The sequence below is a fragment of the Lactuca virosa genome, chromosome 6, assembly GCF_052849685.1.
Source record: "Lactuca virosa cultivar CGN04683 chromosome 6, Lactuca_virosa_CGN04683_v6, whole genome shotgun sequence".
Lineage (NCBI taxonomy): Eukaryota > Viridiplantae > Streptophyta > Magnoliopsida > Asterales > Asteraceae > Lactuca > Lactuca virosa.
The window spans coordinates 28,138,068-28,156,437 of record NC_136431.1 but is presented as its reverse complement, the minus strand read 5'-3'; the positions used below and the strand labels follow the sequence as shown (position 1 = coordinate 28,156,437).

The 18,370-nt window shown below is 37.0% G+C and overlaps 1 protein-coding gene and 1 long non-coding RNA gene across 2 annotated transcripts; one reads left to right on the top strand and one right to left on the bottom strand.

The window, feature by feature from the left end:
- Positions 1-1,845: 1,845 nt before the first annotated feature.
- On the bottom strand, positions 1,846-2,981 carry LOC145119201 (uncharacterized). Its single transcript, XR_013713733.1, has 3 exons — positions 2,899-2,981; positions 2,404-2,569; positions 1,846-1,887 (listed from the first exon to the last, which is right to left on the bottom strand). It is a non-coding gene; the product is annotated as an uncharacterized LOC145119201 (long non-coding RNA).
- Positions 2,982-5,580: 2,599 nt separating this feature from the next.
- LBO1 (2-oxoglutarate (2OG) and Fe(II)-dependent oxygenase superfamily protein) lies at positions 5,581-7,434 on the top strand. Its single transcript, XM_079056663.1, has 4 exons — positions 5,581-5,926; positions 6,124-6,371; positions 6,661-6,988; positions 7,065-7,434. The coding sequence occupies exons 1-4, from the start codon at positions 5,666-5,668 to the stop codon at positions 7,323-7,325; spliced, it is 1,098 nt and encodes a 365-aa protein (XP_078912789.1). The 5' UTR covers positions 5,581-5,665; the 3' UTR covers positions 7,326-7,434.
- The last annotated feature ends 10,936 nt before the right edge of the window (positions 7,435-18,370 follow it).

Here is an 18,370-nt window from a genome sequence, read left to right as displayed (position 1 = left end):
TACATCATCTTTCGTCACACGTTATATTTATATATAAATAAAATGTGTATTAATTGTCGTTATATGTTATATTCATATATAAATAAATAATTTATCAGATTTTTGTTATAGTTCATTTTTTATTCGAATATTAATAAGCAGTATGTTAATAAAAGACGACGTGTTTTACAATTTTCAACTATTTATTCATATATGAATAACAAATGAACCGTAACAAAATTATGACAAATGTGTTTTTCATTTATGAATATAACTTGTGAGGGAGACTAATACACATTTTATTCATATGTGATTATAACATGTGACGAAAGCTGATGTAAACTGTAAATAGTTTATATGTGTTATATTTATATATGAATGATATTTAAACACTAAAAAAAATTAATCATAATTTTTATTCACAAGTGAATAACGAATGTACTTAGTAAAAATCTGATGCGTTTTTATTCACTTATGAATAACAACAGCTGAAACTATAAAAAAATAAAAATTTCATTTTATCTTAAAACTATATCAATATGGATGTCTATTTATAGAGAATAAAAAATTATGAATTTTGATGTATTTAAAAATCATTTTTCGATGAAAATAGCTCCTTAAAAATTAAAAAAATGAAAAAAAAACTATGTTTTTGTATATATTAAGGTAATGATTAACATACTTTAAGGAAACATGTTTTGTTGGAAAACATATTAATATTCATTTTTCATTTCTATCGGTACGTTGGAGGCTTTTGCGGCAAAAATAAATAATTGGCTGAGAATGATTCCCCCATTCTCAACATTTTTTATTTTCTCAATTGAACTTAGATATCTCTCTCTCTCTCTCTCTATATATATATATATATATATATATATATATATATATATATATATATATATATATATATATATATATATATATATATATATATGAATTTTATTATATTTCCTAACAATCGTTTGATACATTTCAATTACTTCGTATATGAAATATTTTAAAACTCAAATTTCTTTCACATATTCGAAATCGTTAAATCGTTCAGAACCAAACATTACATAAGTGGCCTTCGATTATTTTTTAAATCACTCAAAAAGCAAACCAAAAATATACACCAAACACAAAAACGAGTAACATATTAAAATACATGTCTAACAAATATATATATATATATATATATATATATATATATATATATATATATATATATATATATATATATATATATATATATATATATATATATAGGCTTAGGTTATTTTGTTTTTACTAACTATTGTGTGCCGGAATGCACAGATCTGGACCACTGGATGAATAGAATCAACAATCATGATCTGAGGGTCTATGATATTACCATAAGGTAGCATGTATCATATAATCACACAAATTTCAGCAAAAGGGTATTTTGGTCATTTAACCTATTTTAAAAAAGGAAATTTTCGGATTATAAGGGATCATTAATTCCCTTATTTTTTAAAATTTTGAATTTTTTAAATTAATTATAATTAAATTTTAATAATATTTTTAATAATAACCGATTTTTATTCTGTCAGAATGACAAAAAGTCAACAATAAAGTAGTAAATATATTTGCGGTTTTATTTTTGCAGAATATTGTTTCATTCAAGATACTTTTTATATTAAACATGCTTAAAGAATTATACAACATATTATCAAGAATAACATTTTTGTAAAGAATACGGATTACATTTATTCTTAAAGATTAAAACTAAAAAATCGTTAAAAAAGAAAAAAACATCAAAATCTAACAAAAACACTAATCCATTCCAAAAGAATATTATTGTTAAGAAACACTTTATACATTTTAGAATAATACATTTTGCAAGAATACACTCTAGTTTTCCATGTTTTTTCTCCTTTTCCACATCAATGGCAGTCTCTTCAAAATCTAAATCAACAAAAAAAAACATAATCAATTTTCAATTATTAAAGAATTCGAAGCATTCTAAAAGAATAACAACTATAAATTCTGATAAAATGTAGTAAACATCAAACAATTGTAATTTATTCTAAAAACATGCATTACTGGTTATTCTGCTAAAATATACTATCGTTATTCTAATAACATGCATTACTCGTAATTCTGCTAGAATGCATTACTAGTTAAACAAATATACTTGTTGTTAATAAAACATTCTTAAAAGACTTTTTGACAGAATGCATTTATATAAATAAATTCTGACAGAATACACACAAGTTTTAACTTATATTCTAATAGAATTTACAACATCTTTTTTTTATAAAATAAAAACACCAAAATAACATAACTACACATATTAACATCAATTCTAAAAAAATATTTCATTTCTATTTGTTGCTTAAACTTCAATTCTTTAAGAAGTCTAACAAAATATTATCTACTTACTTCTAACACAATATTTCAACACAAGTATAAACATGTTACCTTAACATATTCTGACAGAATCTTCCCAATAAGTCCAACATATCAAACTTGCCTATTTTATACAAAAACTTTCTCTTCTTGACATTATATCAAACACTTGGAAGACATGTTTTATTATCAAACACCTAGAAGGCATGATAGGTGATTCCTTGGTAAATCTTGAAACCTATGAAAAACATGAAAAACAAAAATCTTGTCTCTTAGGACTTTTAACAAACAGTGGGTAGGCGCTGAACAAATAACAAATGTGTTTTTCCAAGCTTGAATAAAAACATATAGATACATTGTTCTGTGTGCTTTGCTTTTCAAAAACATAACAATTGCAAAATATTCCTTTTTTTCTTTTTTTCGAAAAAAATCAATTCTTTGTTAAATATTATAAATAAACATTACTTATAATCACTAATTAACATGTTAAAAACAATAACTGTGATCTTTTTACAACGATATATGATTTTTATACAAATGTCAAATTAATTATTATAATAAACGTACCTGGAGGAGGTGGAGCACAAAGTTCCAAAGCCATGTCCTTGTGCAAATTAGCTTTAAAGATAATCTTGACTTTAATTGCCGATTTGTCGGCGGTGGATGAATAAATGAGTGATGGTGGTATTTGAGTGTGGCAGAGTCCCACTCATACACTCTTCATTATAATTGTCGATACAAATCTTAATCGCGTGCTTCATGTCAATCTCGATTAAGGCTTGATTGCTTCGACGAAATGGATGCGAAGAGAGAAAGTGGGCAGCGGTTATGGTGATGGTGTTGATGCTAATGATGAACGTGTTCTACCACACATGACTAGGTCAAATATATTTACTTTATTTCCTTAATTGCAGGATTTCAATTAAATGATTTCCTTAATTAAAAGTACAAAATGTCCAAAATACTCTTAAATAATTTATTTAATTATTTGTTATTTCTTGAAGTCTCATTGGTGCATTTAGGCACACAATAATTGTTAGAAACATTTGAACCTATCTCTCTCTCTCTATATATATATATATATATATTCAATTTCTTCGGTCAATATATTAAAAATAAACGTCCACCAAATGTAAACCGCCCAATAAAAAATTATATTCATCACGTGTTTTTGGAACCGTGATAACAAATTTTGGCCTTAAGATTAAAAAAATAAATAGCCAGGATTTGATTTTTTTTATTGTTAAAATCCCATGAGATGATATAATATTTTCGTAATTAATTGCGAGATTTTAATAATTTCTAGGGAAGGTTAATCGTTTGGAAGGTACAACTGACAAAAGCAAAAAAATTAAAAGAAAAAAGAAAAAAAATTTGGTCATGTGTCTCCCCAGGCGATGACATGTGCCCCCACCCAGCATGACAAGTGTCCAGTCCTCATTGGCTGGTGAGTTTTTTTTACCCGCTTAGTTTTTTGGTCATAGCTTTTTTCTCTTTGGTAAAAAAGATTCTAAAAATAGAAGTTTTTAAAATTTAATTCTCTACAAAATAAGCACAATCATTAAAAATTGATTTTTTTTATATTTATAAAAAATCCAGAATTTTTTTTTCCAAAACTAAAAAATTTAAGGAATACTTCTACTCACTATTCTAATGACTTTGTAAAAAAATTTTAAAAAATGAAATGTTTTAGATACCAAACTTGATTTAAAAGATTAATAAGTTTTTAAAAAAAAATATTGAACATAACATGATCCAAATAGAGATGATTCAAAATATTTATGATTAAATATGTTTATGTTCTAAAAATATTTTGATCAAAATATTTAATGATCCTTAATTATTTTATTTTATATGATTTAAAATTAAATGATTAAATATATATATATATATATATATATATATATATATATATATATATATATATATATATATATATATATATATATATATATATATATATATATATAAAGATCCAAGTGTTGTATTGAACAATAACTTTATTTAATTCAATATATTATGATCCATATCAATATGATCCAAAAATATATGATGCATAATATCATTATGATTTAAAATACCATAATTCAAAATTTTATGACCCAAAAATAATATGATTCCAAAAAAGTATGAACGAAAAATATTATGATCCTTAATATTTTTCTTATTCAAAATTTTATAATTGTTAAACATTAAAAAACTCAAAACGATATTTAGTTTAAAAAAAATACTAAAAAATCATAAAATAAAAACAAAAATAAATAAAAAACCTTACTATCTTCAAGTTTGTAGTAAAAATATGAAAAAAAAAATTAATAACTTTAAAAAAATGTAAAAAAAATAAAAAAGCGTTAAAACCGAGCATATATCTATTTAATTTTTTTCTGAATTTTTTTAATAAAAAAAAAATACCGAAAAAATACCAAAATAAATGAAAAAGAAAAGGAAAACACATTTAAATAACGTTTTATGGACGTTCGTCGCATATAATTATTCCTCGAGTCCGTATTGCGTTCCATGCATGTGCGCCGCGTGCAAACGCGTCACGACCAAATAAATAAGTTTGGCGTTTGTGCATTTGACGAAATGATTGATGGAGAATAATCTTCGCGGTTCATATCAATTTTTGGGATTCTACCGGATACCTCTATATATATATATATATATATATATATATATATATATATATATATATATATATATATATATATATATATATATATATATATATATATATATATATTGGTGTTTACTTTATTTTTGTAAAAAAAGTAGAATAATATAATTCTCCACTTTAATATCATCATCAACAATATATATATATATATATATATATATATATATATATATATATATATATATATATATATATATATATATTGGTGTTTACTTTATTTTTGTAAAAAAAGAAGAATAATATAATTCTCCACTTCAATATCATCATCAACAAAATTTATTTTCAACACCATTCACCAATGTATTAGGAATGAATAAAATAATGATGACAACGTCACGCTAGATTTGGTCCGCATAGATGGAGTCAAATGTTTTTTTTGTTTTTTGTTTTTTTTTTTTTCATTATACACTAGGTGGGGTAAAATTGGAACCAGTGATTGAGAACCCAAATTACATAAAGTGTTGATGAAATCTTTAAAGTGCAAAGCATGGGCCAATACGTCATCCCACATGCATTGTAGAGTCTTTAAAGTGCGTAACAAAATCATGACTTTCCTCTCTATAAATACTTGCATTGTAGAAACGGAAAAGCCATCAAACCGAGGTTACTTAGCAAACCTGAGTTCATTTGTAACCTCTCTATAAACTTCTTATAACCATGGCTCCTGTACTCGATTTCCCTATTAATGTAGGCCTAATAGACGATGTTCAGGAATTGAAGAAGGCCCGAAAAACCAAAATTCCGAACAGGTTTGTTCGCGATGTGGCTGAAAGGCCAGCGGTAGCAACAACCCAATCACCCTTGTCGACTAGTATACCAGTCATTGATCTTTCAAAACTCATGAAAGGAAACAAAGAAGATTTTCACTTTGAAATCATGAAGCTCTCAGCTTCCTGTGACGAGTGGGGTTTTTTTCAGGTATAAAGTTACTCTCTTAAAAAGGTACTTTTTGTTTAAGTAATTAACGAAAGGTAAAGCTTTTAAAAAGCATATTAGCATCTTGTAAGAGAACTATTGTATTGTAACACTTGCATGCGGAGTAAAGGAGTTGAATTAAATGCAACAGGGTCATTCTTATGTGACCATATATATATTGGTTGTGTCTCTACATGCAGGTGATAAACCATGGGATTGATCTTGATCTGCTGAAGAAGATAGAGAAAGTAGCCATGGAGTTCTTTATGCTTCCCGTGGAAGAGAAACAAAAGTATCCAATGGCACCAGGAACTGTTCAGGGATATGGGCAAGCTTTTGTGTTCTCAGAGGATCAAAAGTTAGACTGGTGCAATATGTTCGCTCTTGGACTAGTGCCTCACTCCATAAGAAACCCAAAACTTTGGCCAACCAACCCACCAATGTTTAGGTAATTCTCCACTAAAAAAGAGAGAGAACCTTTGACTTCTAGGTTAAAGGTCTAATTTCTCCATTTTTTTGACTTCACAAAAAAAACATAAACACTCAACAACCTTTTTTGTGCTAAATAGTAAATAACACAAGAGAAATTTACAATTTGATGTTTTGACCATAAAATTCAAAGTGTTTTCTATATAAAATAATTAGGACTCGAAACATTGCCATATCAAGAAAGCACATTTAACTTTGGTACTTTACGACCATTGAATACTTTTACAAAGGAAGTTTATGTTTTGCAGTGACACTGTAGAGACTTACTCGAGAGAGATCAGAAAGCTATGTAAAGATCTTCTAAGATTTATAGCATTAAGTCTTGGGCTTAGAGGCAATGTTTTCGAAGATATGTTTGGGGAGAGTGTGCAAGCGATGAGAATGAACTACTACCCAGCATGTCCTAGACCCGACCTTGTATTGGGTTTAAGCCCCCACTCAGATGGAAGCGCTCTCACAGTGCTGCAACAAGGTAAGGGCAGCACTGTTGGCCTCCAAATACTCAAAAACAATACGTGGGTTCCAATTCAACCTGTTACAAATGCACTTGTGATTAACATTGGTGACACCATAGAGGTAAAGTAACTATTCTTTCAAGAATCTTTGGCATGATCAGAATTAACTGAAGATAGATTGATCTTGATGTTAACAGGTTTTGACGAATGGGAGATACAAGAGCTCAGAACATAGAGCAGTGACACACAAAGAGAACGATCGACTGTCGATTGTGACTTTTTACGCTCCAAGTTATGAGATAGAGATAGGTCCAATGCCAGAAATGGTGGATGAGAACAACCATAGCAAGTATAGAAGATACAATCATGGAGAGTACAGTAGACACTATGTAACCAACAAGCTGCAAGGCAAGAAAACCCTTGATTTTGCCAAAATACCACCCAAAAAATCATTCTAGACTAGAAATTAAATCAAATAACCCCATGAGCATATTGTTTATAATGTATAATAATATTGTGTTGAAATCTTAAATAAATGAATGCAAGTAAATAATTATTGATGATGTATTTTCCTTCTCTATCTTTTTAAGACCGACCGGAAGCCCTTAGAGTTGTCCAAGAACCGATCAATGCATGTTGGTCAATTTGTTTATTAGGCCGCAGGGTATACTCCCCCACGCCGCCAAAGAGTGCGGAGAGCTAGCTTCTAGATCAGCAAACGACACAACCACAAACCACCAACGAAGAAGAAGAGATGATAATAAGAGGAAGAGAGTTGCAAGAGAGAAGAAGAGAGAGAAAGAGATGGAATTGGTCTGACTGTCCGAACATCTCGTGCCACTCTCCACAAACCACCACAGTCGTGGCACCGGTATTATATGCCACGAGTGTGTCTTGTGGCTTGTATAGCCTTAGGCTTAGGTGATATTTGGTTCACGAGCCATCGCTAGAAAGCATTAGGTGTGATTTTGGACTTTTATATATATATATATATATATATATATATATATATATATATATATATATATATATATTCAAAACTTGTAGGCATCTATAATACACTGTATGTTATATATTTTAATAGATTGACACATAATTATTTTATTTTTCTTATTATTCTAATACAAAAGTTCAAGATGAACTTCACAAAAGTTCAAGATAATATTTACTTTAAATTTAAAAAAGTTTTATCTCTCCCATTGAAGATTTTGGTGAGGAACTTCATATCAATTAAACAAAAACACAAACATCCATTATGATTAAGTTTAACCTATTAAATACTATTAATTGGGGATGCTCTCATGAGGACTATGATTGGAAATTTATTTGAGGGTGTGCAAGATCATCCACACTTGTCAATGTCATTATTCTTTCAATAATGACATGCTAGTTTTTGTGATTAGCTCTACATCAATGTAAGATGTCAATATTTTTCAAAATTTATCCTCATTTACACATCAACTATTATTTACAATTTATAAATATCCTAATTATTTATAATTCGTTTTCATATATATATATATATATATATATATATATATATATATATATATATATATATATATATATATATATATGGGTTAACTTAGCATGATAACCAATATTTGTGTAATAACTTAAGAACCAATTTTCTAGTAAATATGTAACATCCCAAAAAATCACAACAATTTTAAACTTTTTAAAACAACTCAAAACCATAAAATGTTTACAAAATCACTGTTTCCAAAGTGTTTATCAATATCAGAGTATCCCAAAATCATAAACCAATAAAACAGGAGGATGTGTATGGTCACGCCTTCGCCTTCTCACGGTCATCAGAAGTACCTGAAACAATAAACTAAATCCGTTAGCCAAAGCTTAGTGAGTTCTCGCAAATTACCACCACACAAAACACATATAATAAACGGACAAGCATGTTGGGTCCAATCAGTTGTCGGACTGGAATACCCACAGGACCACAGCCATCGGGCTGGATTACCCCCCTCCTGGCCCAATCAGTCATATAACTGGAATGCTAATATACAACAGGTACACTCAGTCATCAGACTGGAATACCAATATACAACGGGCCCACTCAGTCATCGGACTGAAATACCCTCGGGTCCACTCAGTCATCGGACTGGAATACCCCCGGTCTGTTGACTCACGCACAAAGCAGTAAAGTCTCAACCCAATATAATATGTCGACATATAATAGATAACAAATATAATCAACAAACAGATAATCATGCAATCAGAAATCACAGGTAGTCCTACAGATTTACCGGTCTACGCATACCAGCAACTAGCATATAATCATACATATCTATCCTATACTCAACATATCAATGTATAGCAGGATATCAATCCAATGGGCCAACCTTGATGCCTTCGAACCGTAAGTACAGTGAGAAAACTCACCTCATAGTCTGAACAATAGCTGATGAGGTCCCAACTCCGAATCTCAGCTCTAACCGTCACCTATTCATCCAAATGACAAATTCTCAAACACCTTTCAAAATACCCAAAATACCCCTTGGTCAAACTTGGTCAAAGTCAAAGTCAACGAGTCAACACAGTCGAGTTGACTCTAGCCTCGTACGCGGGGCGTATTGAGGAGGTATGTGGGGCGTACAAGCGTCCGAGGCATCAAGGCCATATATGCATACGTGCAACGTACCTTGCTGTAACGCTTGGTTCCTGGTATGTATTTAATTTATTAATTATTCAATTTATAAGAGCAACTCGACGAGTTGGAAGCCCCAAACTCGTCAAGTAGAGATCATATGGGCCGCATAATTTAAGTAACCTACTCGACGAGTTGGGAGGCCTCAACTCGATGAGTAGGCTGGCAGATTTGAAACCCTAATTTCTGGGTTTTGCACCGTATTTAAACGTCTTAAACCTTCCCTGTTGGACTCATTTCCAGCCTCCAAGTCCCAAACCCTAAATCTCGAAACCCTAATGCTATTGTGAGTATTTGTGAGCTATTTCAAGTGTTTTAGTGTGTGTTTTGAAGCCATTGGAAGAAGGAGAAGCTTGAGAACACAAGAAGGAGTTTGTAGATCCATAACCCTTGCTTCATTTACGACATTTTATTGGTATAAAGCTTGAACCTTGATTTGTAGCTGATTAGATCTCCTTTTGGGGTTATTTTGCTTGTTTTGGTTCAAATGGTATGATCCTTGGGACTCGGACGTCCCAAGTGAAGAACATTTCAGATCTAGGGCATTGAAGGGTTTTCATGGCATAAAGGTGCCAACTTTATGGCCATGGAACCCCATGCAACCTCTAGACCACCATTTTGGTCTTTTGAAGCTTTTATGGCCATGGATGCGGATAAAGTTTAAGACTTTACGTGATTATTTGGTCCCTAGAGTCCAGATCTATGACCTTATGGTCTATCTTAACGTTTTGTTGGCTTTTGATTTCGGATCTATATCATTTTGAGTTAGGGTTTGATTTTTTGCCTTGGGGAGAGGTTCTTAACGGGTAAAGTAGGAAACTTTACCCTTCTAGACGTATTTCCAGCTTAGATCTAGAAGATAGGGCCCTGGTTTGAGGAATGGTGACTTAATGCATTAAGAAGGGCTAATTGACTGAAGAACTCGATGAGTTCATAGGGGAACTCGACGAGTTGGGTCGAACTGTCCAGATTCTGTTAAAGGGAAGAACTGGGCGATTTGAAGGAAAACTCGATGAGTTGGATCGCGATTTCACGTTTCTGTGATTCATGGGAACTCGACGAGTTAAAGAGCAAACTTGACGAGTTGAGTCAAATCGGAGCGTTGACTTTGACTTGACCTTGACTTTGACTTTGACCACAGTTGACCTATAAAGAAGTATGAGTATAAATGGTATCTAAGGGGTTGTTTTGATTCAGGTAGTGTGTAGAGCTGATTTCAGGACAGAGACGTTTCAGCTATCATTCGACATTGGAGGTGACCTGTATGAACGGGTCGAAGGCACCAATGTCGGCCCGTATATGTATGCTAGTATGTTCCGGACCAAAGTCTGATGCCGGGCAGTGCTCGATGTAGGTTTATATGTTTCCGGATTCTGATCCGATGTCGGGCAGTGCTCGAGGAATGTTTTTACGCTTGATGTCTTCGTGATTCTTGCATGTGTCTATTTTGTATGTTTCCGGACTTCGGTCCGATGCCGGGCAAAGCCCGAGGAATGTTCGTATGCTTCCGGATTTCAGTCCGATGCCGGGCGGGGCCCGAGGTATGTTTATATGTTTATGTTATGTGATTATTTATGTGTATTTGTTGATATGTTTATATGTATACCGAGCTTTTCTCAATTCCGGGAGGGCCCGATGCTGGATTTCGGTCCGATGCCGGGAGGGGGGGGACGATGCCAGACATTGTCCGATGCCGGGCGAGGCCCGCTGAAATAGGCTAGGCCCATGTTATGTTATTATGTGAATATTTGATTATGTGTATGGTATGTGGTATTTTGGGGAGACTCACTAAGATTCGTGCTTACAGTTTTCAGTTTTGGTATTAGGTACTTTCGGTAGCAAGGGGAAGAGCTTGGGATGAATGCATTGCACACACCACGATGTTGTAGCCTGGGACGTTTACTCAGATATTTTGACATATGTTTTTGGATATGATGTTTTGAGATACTATGATTTACACTTTGGATGAGATGATTTTATAACAATGGTTTATTTAATAATTTAAAACGAAAATTTTTTGTCATGATTTTTGGGATGTTTCAAGTTGGTATCAGAGCCTTGGTTTGAGGGATTCGGGCATACTTTCGGGTATGTCTGAACTCAAACTGAGGACTTGGTATAATTTTTTTTAAAAGAAAAACCATTTTTATAAAAAGGATTTTGAAAAGAGAAAAGGGTGTGGTGCATGCAATCAACCGAGCTCAAGTAAGTTCTCCCAAATTACCCATACATGTTTGTTATGCTATGATATGATTATGAGAACTGCATGCTAGATTAGGGCTAAGGATCTAGGAAGGATGCCTTGTATGCCTTTTATATGTGTATGAGAACTGCATGCTAGATTAGGGCTAAGGATCTAGGAAGGATATGCCTACTGTATGAGCTTATGAACTGCATGCTAGTACTGATTAGTCAATGATGTGATGGCCTGGTTAGGATATGCTTGGATTTGTTTACTCAATGCTCGAATGCTGCTTGCTTTGTGCTTTTAGGAGTTCTAGTTATCTTTAACTAACTAGTAAATTAATATGTTAAGTTACATATTACGGGGACTAAATAATTCAGAAGGTTAGGTTTAGCTCTATTTCACAACTCTCATTTGAGTCTAACCGTTGTAGGGTAGGACCTCTCATTCGAAGAATTATCTGGTCTTAGTGATATGTAATGGTATTTGCGAGCTAGTTAGGGGGAGATAACATGGACTTCTTATGCAGCTGATGGCGGAGAGTGGGTCAGAGGTTACCCTAGGGCAAGCCTAGGATGAGATTAGCATGAAGAGAAGTAGTAGTACGGATAGATGTGGAAGGTAGTATGGGCCCATACTACTGAAAGAAGAGGATATGTACTCGATTCAAGGAGAGTTGAGATGAATCCAGGGAACTTGTAGTGTGTGTGATCCCTCGAGTTATGATGAGTAATCTGATGTTTGTTATGGTGTATTTTCAGTATGGTGATGCTACGCACTAGACCAGTTGGTAGCTCTGGCGCCGATGAGGGATCAGGCTCGGGCTCTGGAGCCGGGCAGCTCGATGATCAGATGAGGGAGTTCATCTCATTTGAGATCACGCGCAGTATATTGGACCAGACTCCTGTGATATTCGGTACGGTCAAGGAGGGCATCCTGGAGATTCTTGACGAGAGGTTGAGTGCTTTCCGCACTGAGATGTCGGCCATGTTAGGGCGCGCACGATGACATTCAGGGATTTCCGATCTTACAGAGCTCCAAGCTATCATGGGGCTCGGGTGTAACATCCCAAAAATACGGTCCAAAAATTTCATTTTTATTTAATAATTATAAAACCATTTGTCTGAAAACATCATAGAACTATCTCATATCAAAACCAATGTATCCATAGTCAAAACATGTCATAACAAAATAATATCATAGTATAAATCCCATAGATCTCATGAGTGGAGATCCTGGTGTGATGCGCTGCAGTCATGCCGACTCCTTTCCCTTCGAAGCGGAAGTACCTGAAACAAAAACTAAAAACCGTAAGCACAAAGCTTAGTGAGTTCCCCCATCATACCACATACCATATAATAAATATACTGCCAGGCATATTTGGGTACCCGACCTACCCTGTTGAGCATACCTGGGTGCTCAACCTACCCTTGTCAGGCATACCGGGGTGCCCGACCTACCCCTATCAAGCATATCTGGGTGCTCAATCTACCCTACTAGGCATATCTGGGTGCCCGACTTACCCTCCAGTTTATTTCAACAGTTATGGGCAATATTCCACCCCTACCACTACCACATAATATCATTGCATAACATACTGTCATGCATATCTGGGTGCCTGACCTACCCTCCAGTTTATCTCAACCGTCTACGAGGTCTAACCTTCCCCTCCTACCACTATCATATAATATCATAGAATACTAGCACATAAAGCATAACAGATAGTGGCATACCAGACAATTATCATGAAGACAATCATCTCAACTATATCAACTACTAGTGGGCCGATCTTAGTGCCTTCGACCCACTTCTACTGGAGGTAACTCACCTCGATAACTGTGAATAATTGCAAAAACTCCTTCTCTGAATTCAACCCTTCTCAGACTCCTACACATAAACATTTTCTTTAATTACCCTTTTCATACTCATAACCTCCTTAAGGGTCAACTTTGGTCAAAGTCATAGTCAAAGTCAGCATCCTGGTCAAAGTCAACATCATGGTCAAAGTCAACATCCTGGTTGACTCAACTCGCCGAGTTGATCCATCAACTCGTCGAGTTCCATGAATCAGGAACCCTTAATCACGATCCAACTCGTCGAGTTCCTCCTTATCCATAGAATCGGGACTTCTTCAATCAACTCGTCGAGTCATCCTTGAACTCGTCGAGTTTTTCCCTTTACAGACTCGAGATACTTCGACCCAACTAGTCGAGTTCCTCTATGGACTCGACGAGTTCTTCAGTCTGATGGGTCATCTTAATAGATTAAGCTCTTATCCTTCAGATCTAAGCCCCATACTTTATCTACATACTGAAAGTGTCCTTTTAAGGGTAAAGTTTCTAACTTTACCCATTAATATCCATACTTAATGGGTTTAACTCAAACCCCAATTCTTTAAGATCTAGATCATGATCCAAAAGCCATAATAGTTCAATTTAAAGCATAAAAACTGAGATCTAGACCCTAGATACCATATGAACACGTAAAGTCCCTGACTTTCTCTCCATGCATGGCCTTTTGGAGCTTAAAAGGCCAAAATGGCATCCTAAAGCTTGCATGGGACTTCCATGGCCATAAATTTTGCACCTTTATGCCATGAAAGTCCTTCTAGACAATATATTTGCAAGAGTAATTACTTGGGACATCCAAGTCTCAAAAGCTAACAATCTTGGACCAAGACATGGAAAAATCACTCCAAAACTAGATCTAAACAGTGAATAGATAAGATAGGAGCTTTATACCTCCAATGAACCAGAAATGGAGCTCAACTTCTGGATTTACTCTTCTCCTTCACTTCCTTGCTCCTTCTTCAAGTCTCTTCTTCTTCAAAACCTCAAGAATGCACCAAAAGTGGGTCAAAACTCTCAAAAACGTATTAGGGTTTCATGGCTAGGGTTTGGGACAATGGAGGCTGCAAATGAGGCCAACCTTTGGAGGTTAAGGTGTTTAAATAGGGTGCTAAACCCTGAAAATTAGGGTTTCATTCTATAAGCCCTACTCGTTGATTTGAGTCCCTCAACTCGTTGAGTAGACTTTAAGTCCCGCGTCCAATTTTCGTTCCTACTCGATGAGTTTGGGGCATCCTACTCGTCGAGTTCTTGTTCAAAAATGAATAACTTGATTTAAAATACATACCAGGAACCGAGCGTTACAAATCTCCCCCACTTATTTTAGACTTCGTCCTTAAAGTCTGCTGCTCCTGGAAATAGCTCTGGGTAGTGCTCCCTCATCTCATCCTCCGGCTCCCAAGTCCATTCTGAGCCCTTGTGGTGCTGCCATTACACCTTCACTAACTCAACCCTCTTGTTCCTCAGATCCTTCGTCTTCCTGTCGAGGATGGATACCGGTCACTCGATGTAGTTCATGCTGTCATCCACCTGGATATCCTCTAGGGGCACCATTGTGGAGTCATCTACCAAGCACTTCCGCAACTAGGAAACATGAAAGGTGTTGTGGATCTGACTGAGCTCGACTAGCAGATCCAGTCGGTATGAAACCTGGCTCAATACCCTGAATGGTCCAATGTATCTGGGGCCTAACTTGCCCCGCTTCCTGAACCGGATGACACCTTTCTAAGGTGACACCTTTAGGAGGACCATATCTCTTATCTAAAACTCTAAGTCTGATCGTCGTCTGTCAGCGTAGCTCTTCTGCCGACTCTAGGCCGTCTGGAGTCTACTCCGGATCTGCTGGATCATCTCTGTCGTCTTAAGTACCACATCAGTACTCCCCATGACCCTCTATCCAACCTCACCCCAACAGATTGGGGTTCTGCACTTCCTCCCGTAGAGCATCTCGAAAGGAGGCCGGTCGATACTAGCGTGGTAGGTATTGTTATAGGAAAACTTTGCCAAGGGAAGGTATGTATCCCAGCTACCACTGAAGTCTAAGACACACGCCCGCAACATATCCTCCAAGTTCTTGATGGTACGCTCACTCTGACAATCTGTCTGCGGGTGAAAAGTCATACTAAAGTGTAGAGAGTACTCAACTCGTCATGAAATCCCTTCCAAAATCTGGAAGTGAGCCGTACATCTCGGTCAGAAATCACGGAAAATGGCACTCCGTGTCAAGCTACTACCTCCCTGATGTAGATGTCGGCCAGCTTCTCGGCCGAAATGCTCTCCTGGATGGGAATGAAATGGGCACTCTTGGTCAACCGATCCACGATGATCCAAATCGAATCCACTCACTGTACGGTCCTGGGAAGCTTTGTGATGAAATCCATAGTAATATCCTCCTATTTCCACACAGGGATATCCAAAAGCTGCGTCTTTCCGTGAGGTGTCTGGTGCTCGGCCTTGGCCTTCCTGCAGGTCAGGCACCTCTCAACGTACCAGGCTACATCCCGCTTCATGCAGGGCCACCAGTAATCAGGGCGAAGACTCTCTATACATCTTCGTCGCCCTGGGATGGATGGAAAATCTGGACTTGTGCGCCTCCTCCATCAGGATCTGGCGTACACCTCCTGCATACGGAACCCACACTCTGCAGTGAAGTGTCAACAGCCCGCGGCTATCATAGTCGTAAGAGGAAATCAGGCCCACGATACACTCACTCTTCCGGTGTTCATCCTTCATAGCCTCCTGCTGGGCCTCCCGAATCTTCTCCAGAAGCGGAGTCACTACTGTTATCCTCAGACAGATGTCTCTGATCGGGGTTGCGAATGCCTTGAGTCTAAGTGCATTAGCCACAACATTGGCCTTCCCCGGGTGGTAGAGGATCTCACAGTCATAGTCCTTCACCACATCTAACCACCGACGCTGCCTCATGTTCAGATTCGACTGATCCATGAGGTACCTCAAGCTCTTGTGGTCTATGTAAATGGTACAACTGACCCCATAAAGGTAGTGTTGCCAAATCTTGAGGGCGAAAACAACCGCCCCCAACTCCAGGTCGTGCGTCGGGTAGTTCGCTTCGTGAGGCTTCAGCTGCCTCGAGGCGTAGGCGATGACGTGCCCCCTCTACATCAATACTGTGCCTAAACCCGAGATGGACGCATCACAGTACACTACAAAATCCTCCACGCCATCTGGCAGGGCTAAGATCAGCACCTCACACAACCTTTGTCTCAACGTCTCGAACGCTGCCTGCTGCTCAGGCCCCCAACGAAATACAACGACCTTCTTCGTCAGCCGGGTGAAGGGTACTGCTATCTTAGAGAAATCATGTATTAATCTCCGGTAATAGCCTGCTAACCTGAGGAAACTCCGAATCTCAGATGGAGACTTCGGAACCTCCCATTTCATCACGGCCTCCACTTTGGCTGGGTCGACCAAAATACCGTTCTGGTTGACAAGGTGCTCCAGAAACTGCACCTTGCGCAACCAGAACTCGCACATGGAGAACTTGGCGTACAAGCTCTCCCTCCTCAGGGTATCCAACACCTCCCGCAAGTGCTCCTCGTGCTGCTCCTGCATCTTGGAGTAAACAAAGATGTCGTCAATAAAGACTATCACAGACCGATCCAGCATCGGTCTGCATACGCAGTTCATGAGGTCCATGAACGCGGCAAGGGCGATGGTGAGCCCAAAGGGCATCACCACGAACTTATAGTGGCCATAACGAGTCCGGAAAGTAGTCTTCTATACATCCACCTCTCTGGCTCGCATCTGGTGATAGCCTGAACGTAAATCTATCTTTGATAACCAAGATGCCCCCCTGTAGCTGGTCGAAGAGATCATCAATCCTTGGGAGTGGGTAACGGTTCTTCACCGTTACCTTGTTCAGCTCCTGGTAATCTATACACATCCGATGCGACCCGTCCTTCTTCTTCACAAACAGAATCGGGGCTCCCCAAGGCGAGCTACTCAGCGTGATAAATCCCTTGTCTAACAGCTCCTGCAGCTGTGTAGACAACTCCTACATCTCGGGAGGAGCCAACCGATATGGTGCCTTGGTTATCGGAGCCGCATCTGGAACTAGGTCAATCCTGAACTCCACTTGCCTCTCCAGAGGTATCCCAGACAAATCCTCTGGAAATACGTTCGGGTACTCTCGCACAACTGGCACATCACTCACGGTCGCATTACCCGTCTCCCGGGTATCCATAACGTAGGCGACATACCCTGCGCAACCCTGCTGAAGGTAGCGCCTAACCCTCGCTGCTGAGCACATAGATGGTCCACGTTGCGACCTCTCGGCCTAAATCACCATTTCTCCCCCACTTGGGGTCCTGACACGTATCAACTGCTACGCACAGTCGATCACTGCCCCATTAGGGATCAACCAATCCATACCTATGATGACCTTGTTCCCACGCAAAGGAATGGGGACCAAATCCACGAGGTAACGCTCGTCATACATCCTCAAAACATAATCTCTGTAGACCTCCGATGGCCGGACAGATCGGTCGTCAGCAATCTCGACCTCTAAAGGACAATCCAACATGCCTGAAGACTCAAAAAACCTATTGCTGAGCGCAAGAGATACAAATGATCGGGTAGCCCCCCGGTCAAATAACTCCTGTACTGGGATACCGTTCACATGGAACGATCCTAAACAAAACACATAAAACAAAAAACATAAATATTATAACCGACATGTAATAAGAGTTAGGGAGAAGAAAACATGCCCGTTACCACATCCGGTGCGACACGCGCCTCCTCGGCGGTCAGCTGGAAGGCTCGGCTCCTCACCACTGTAGCATCTGT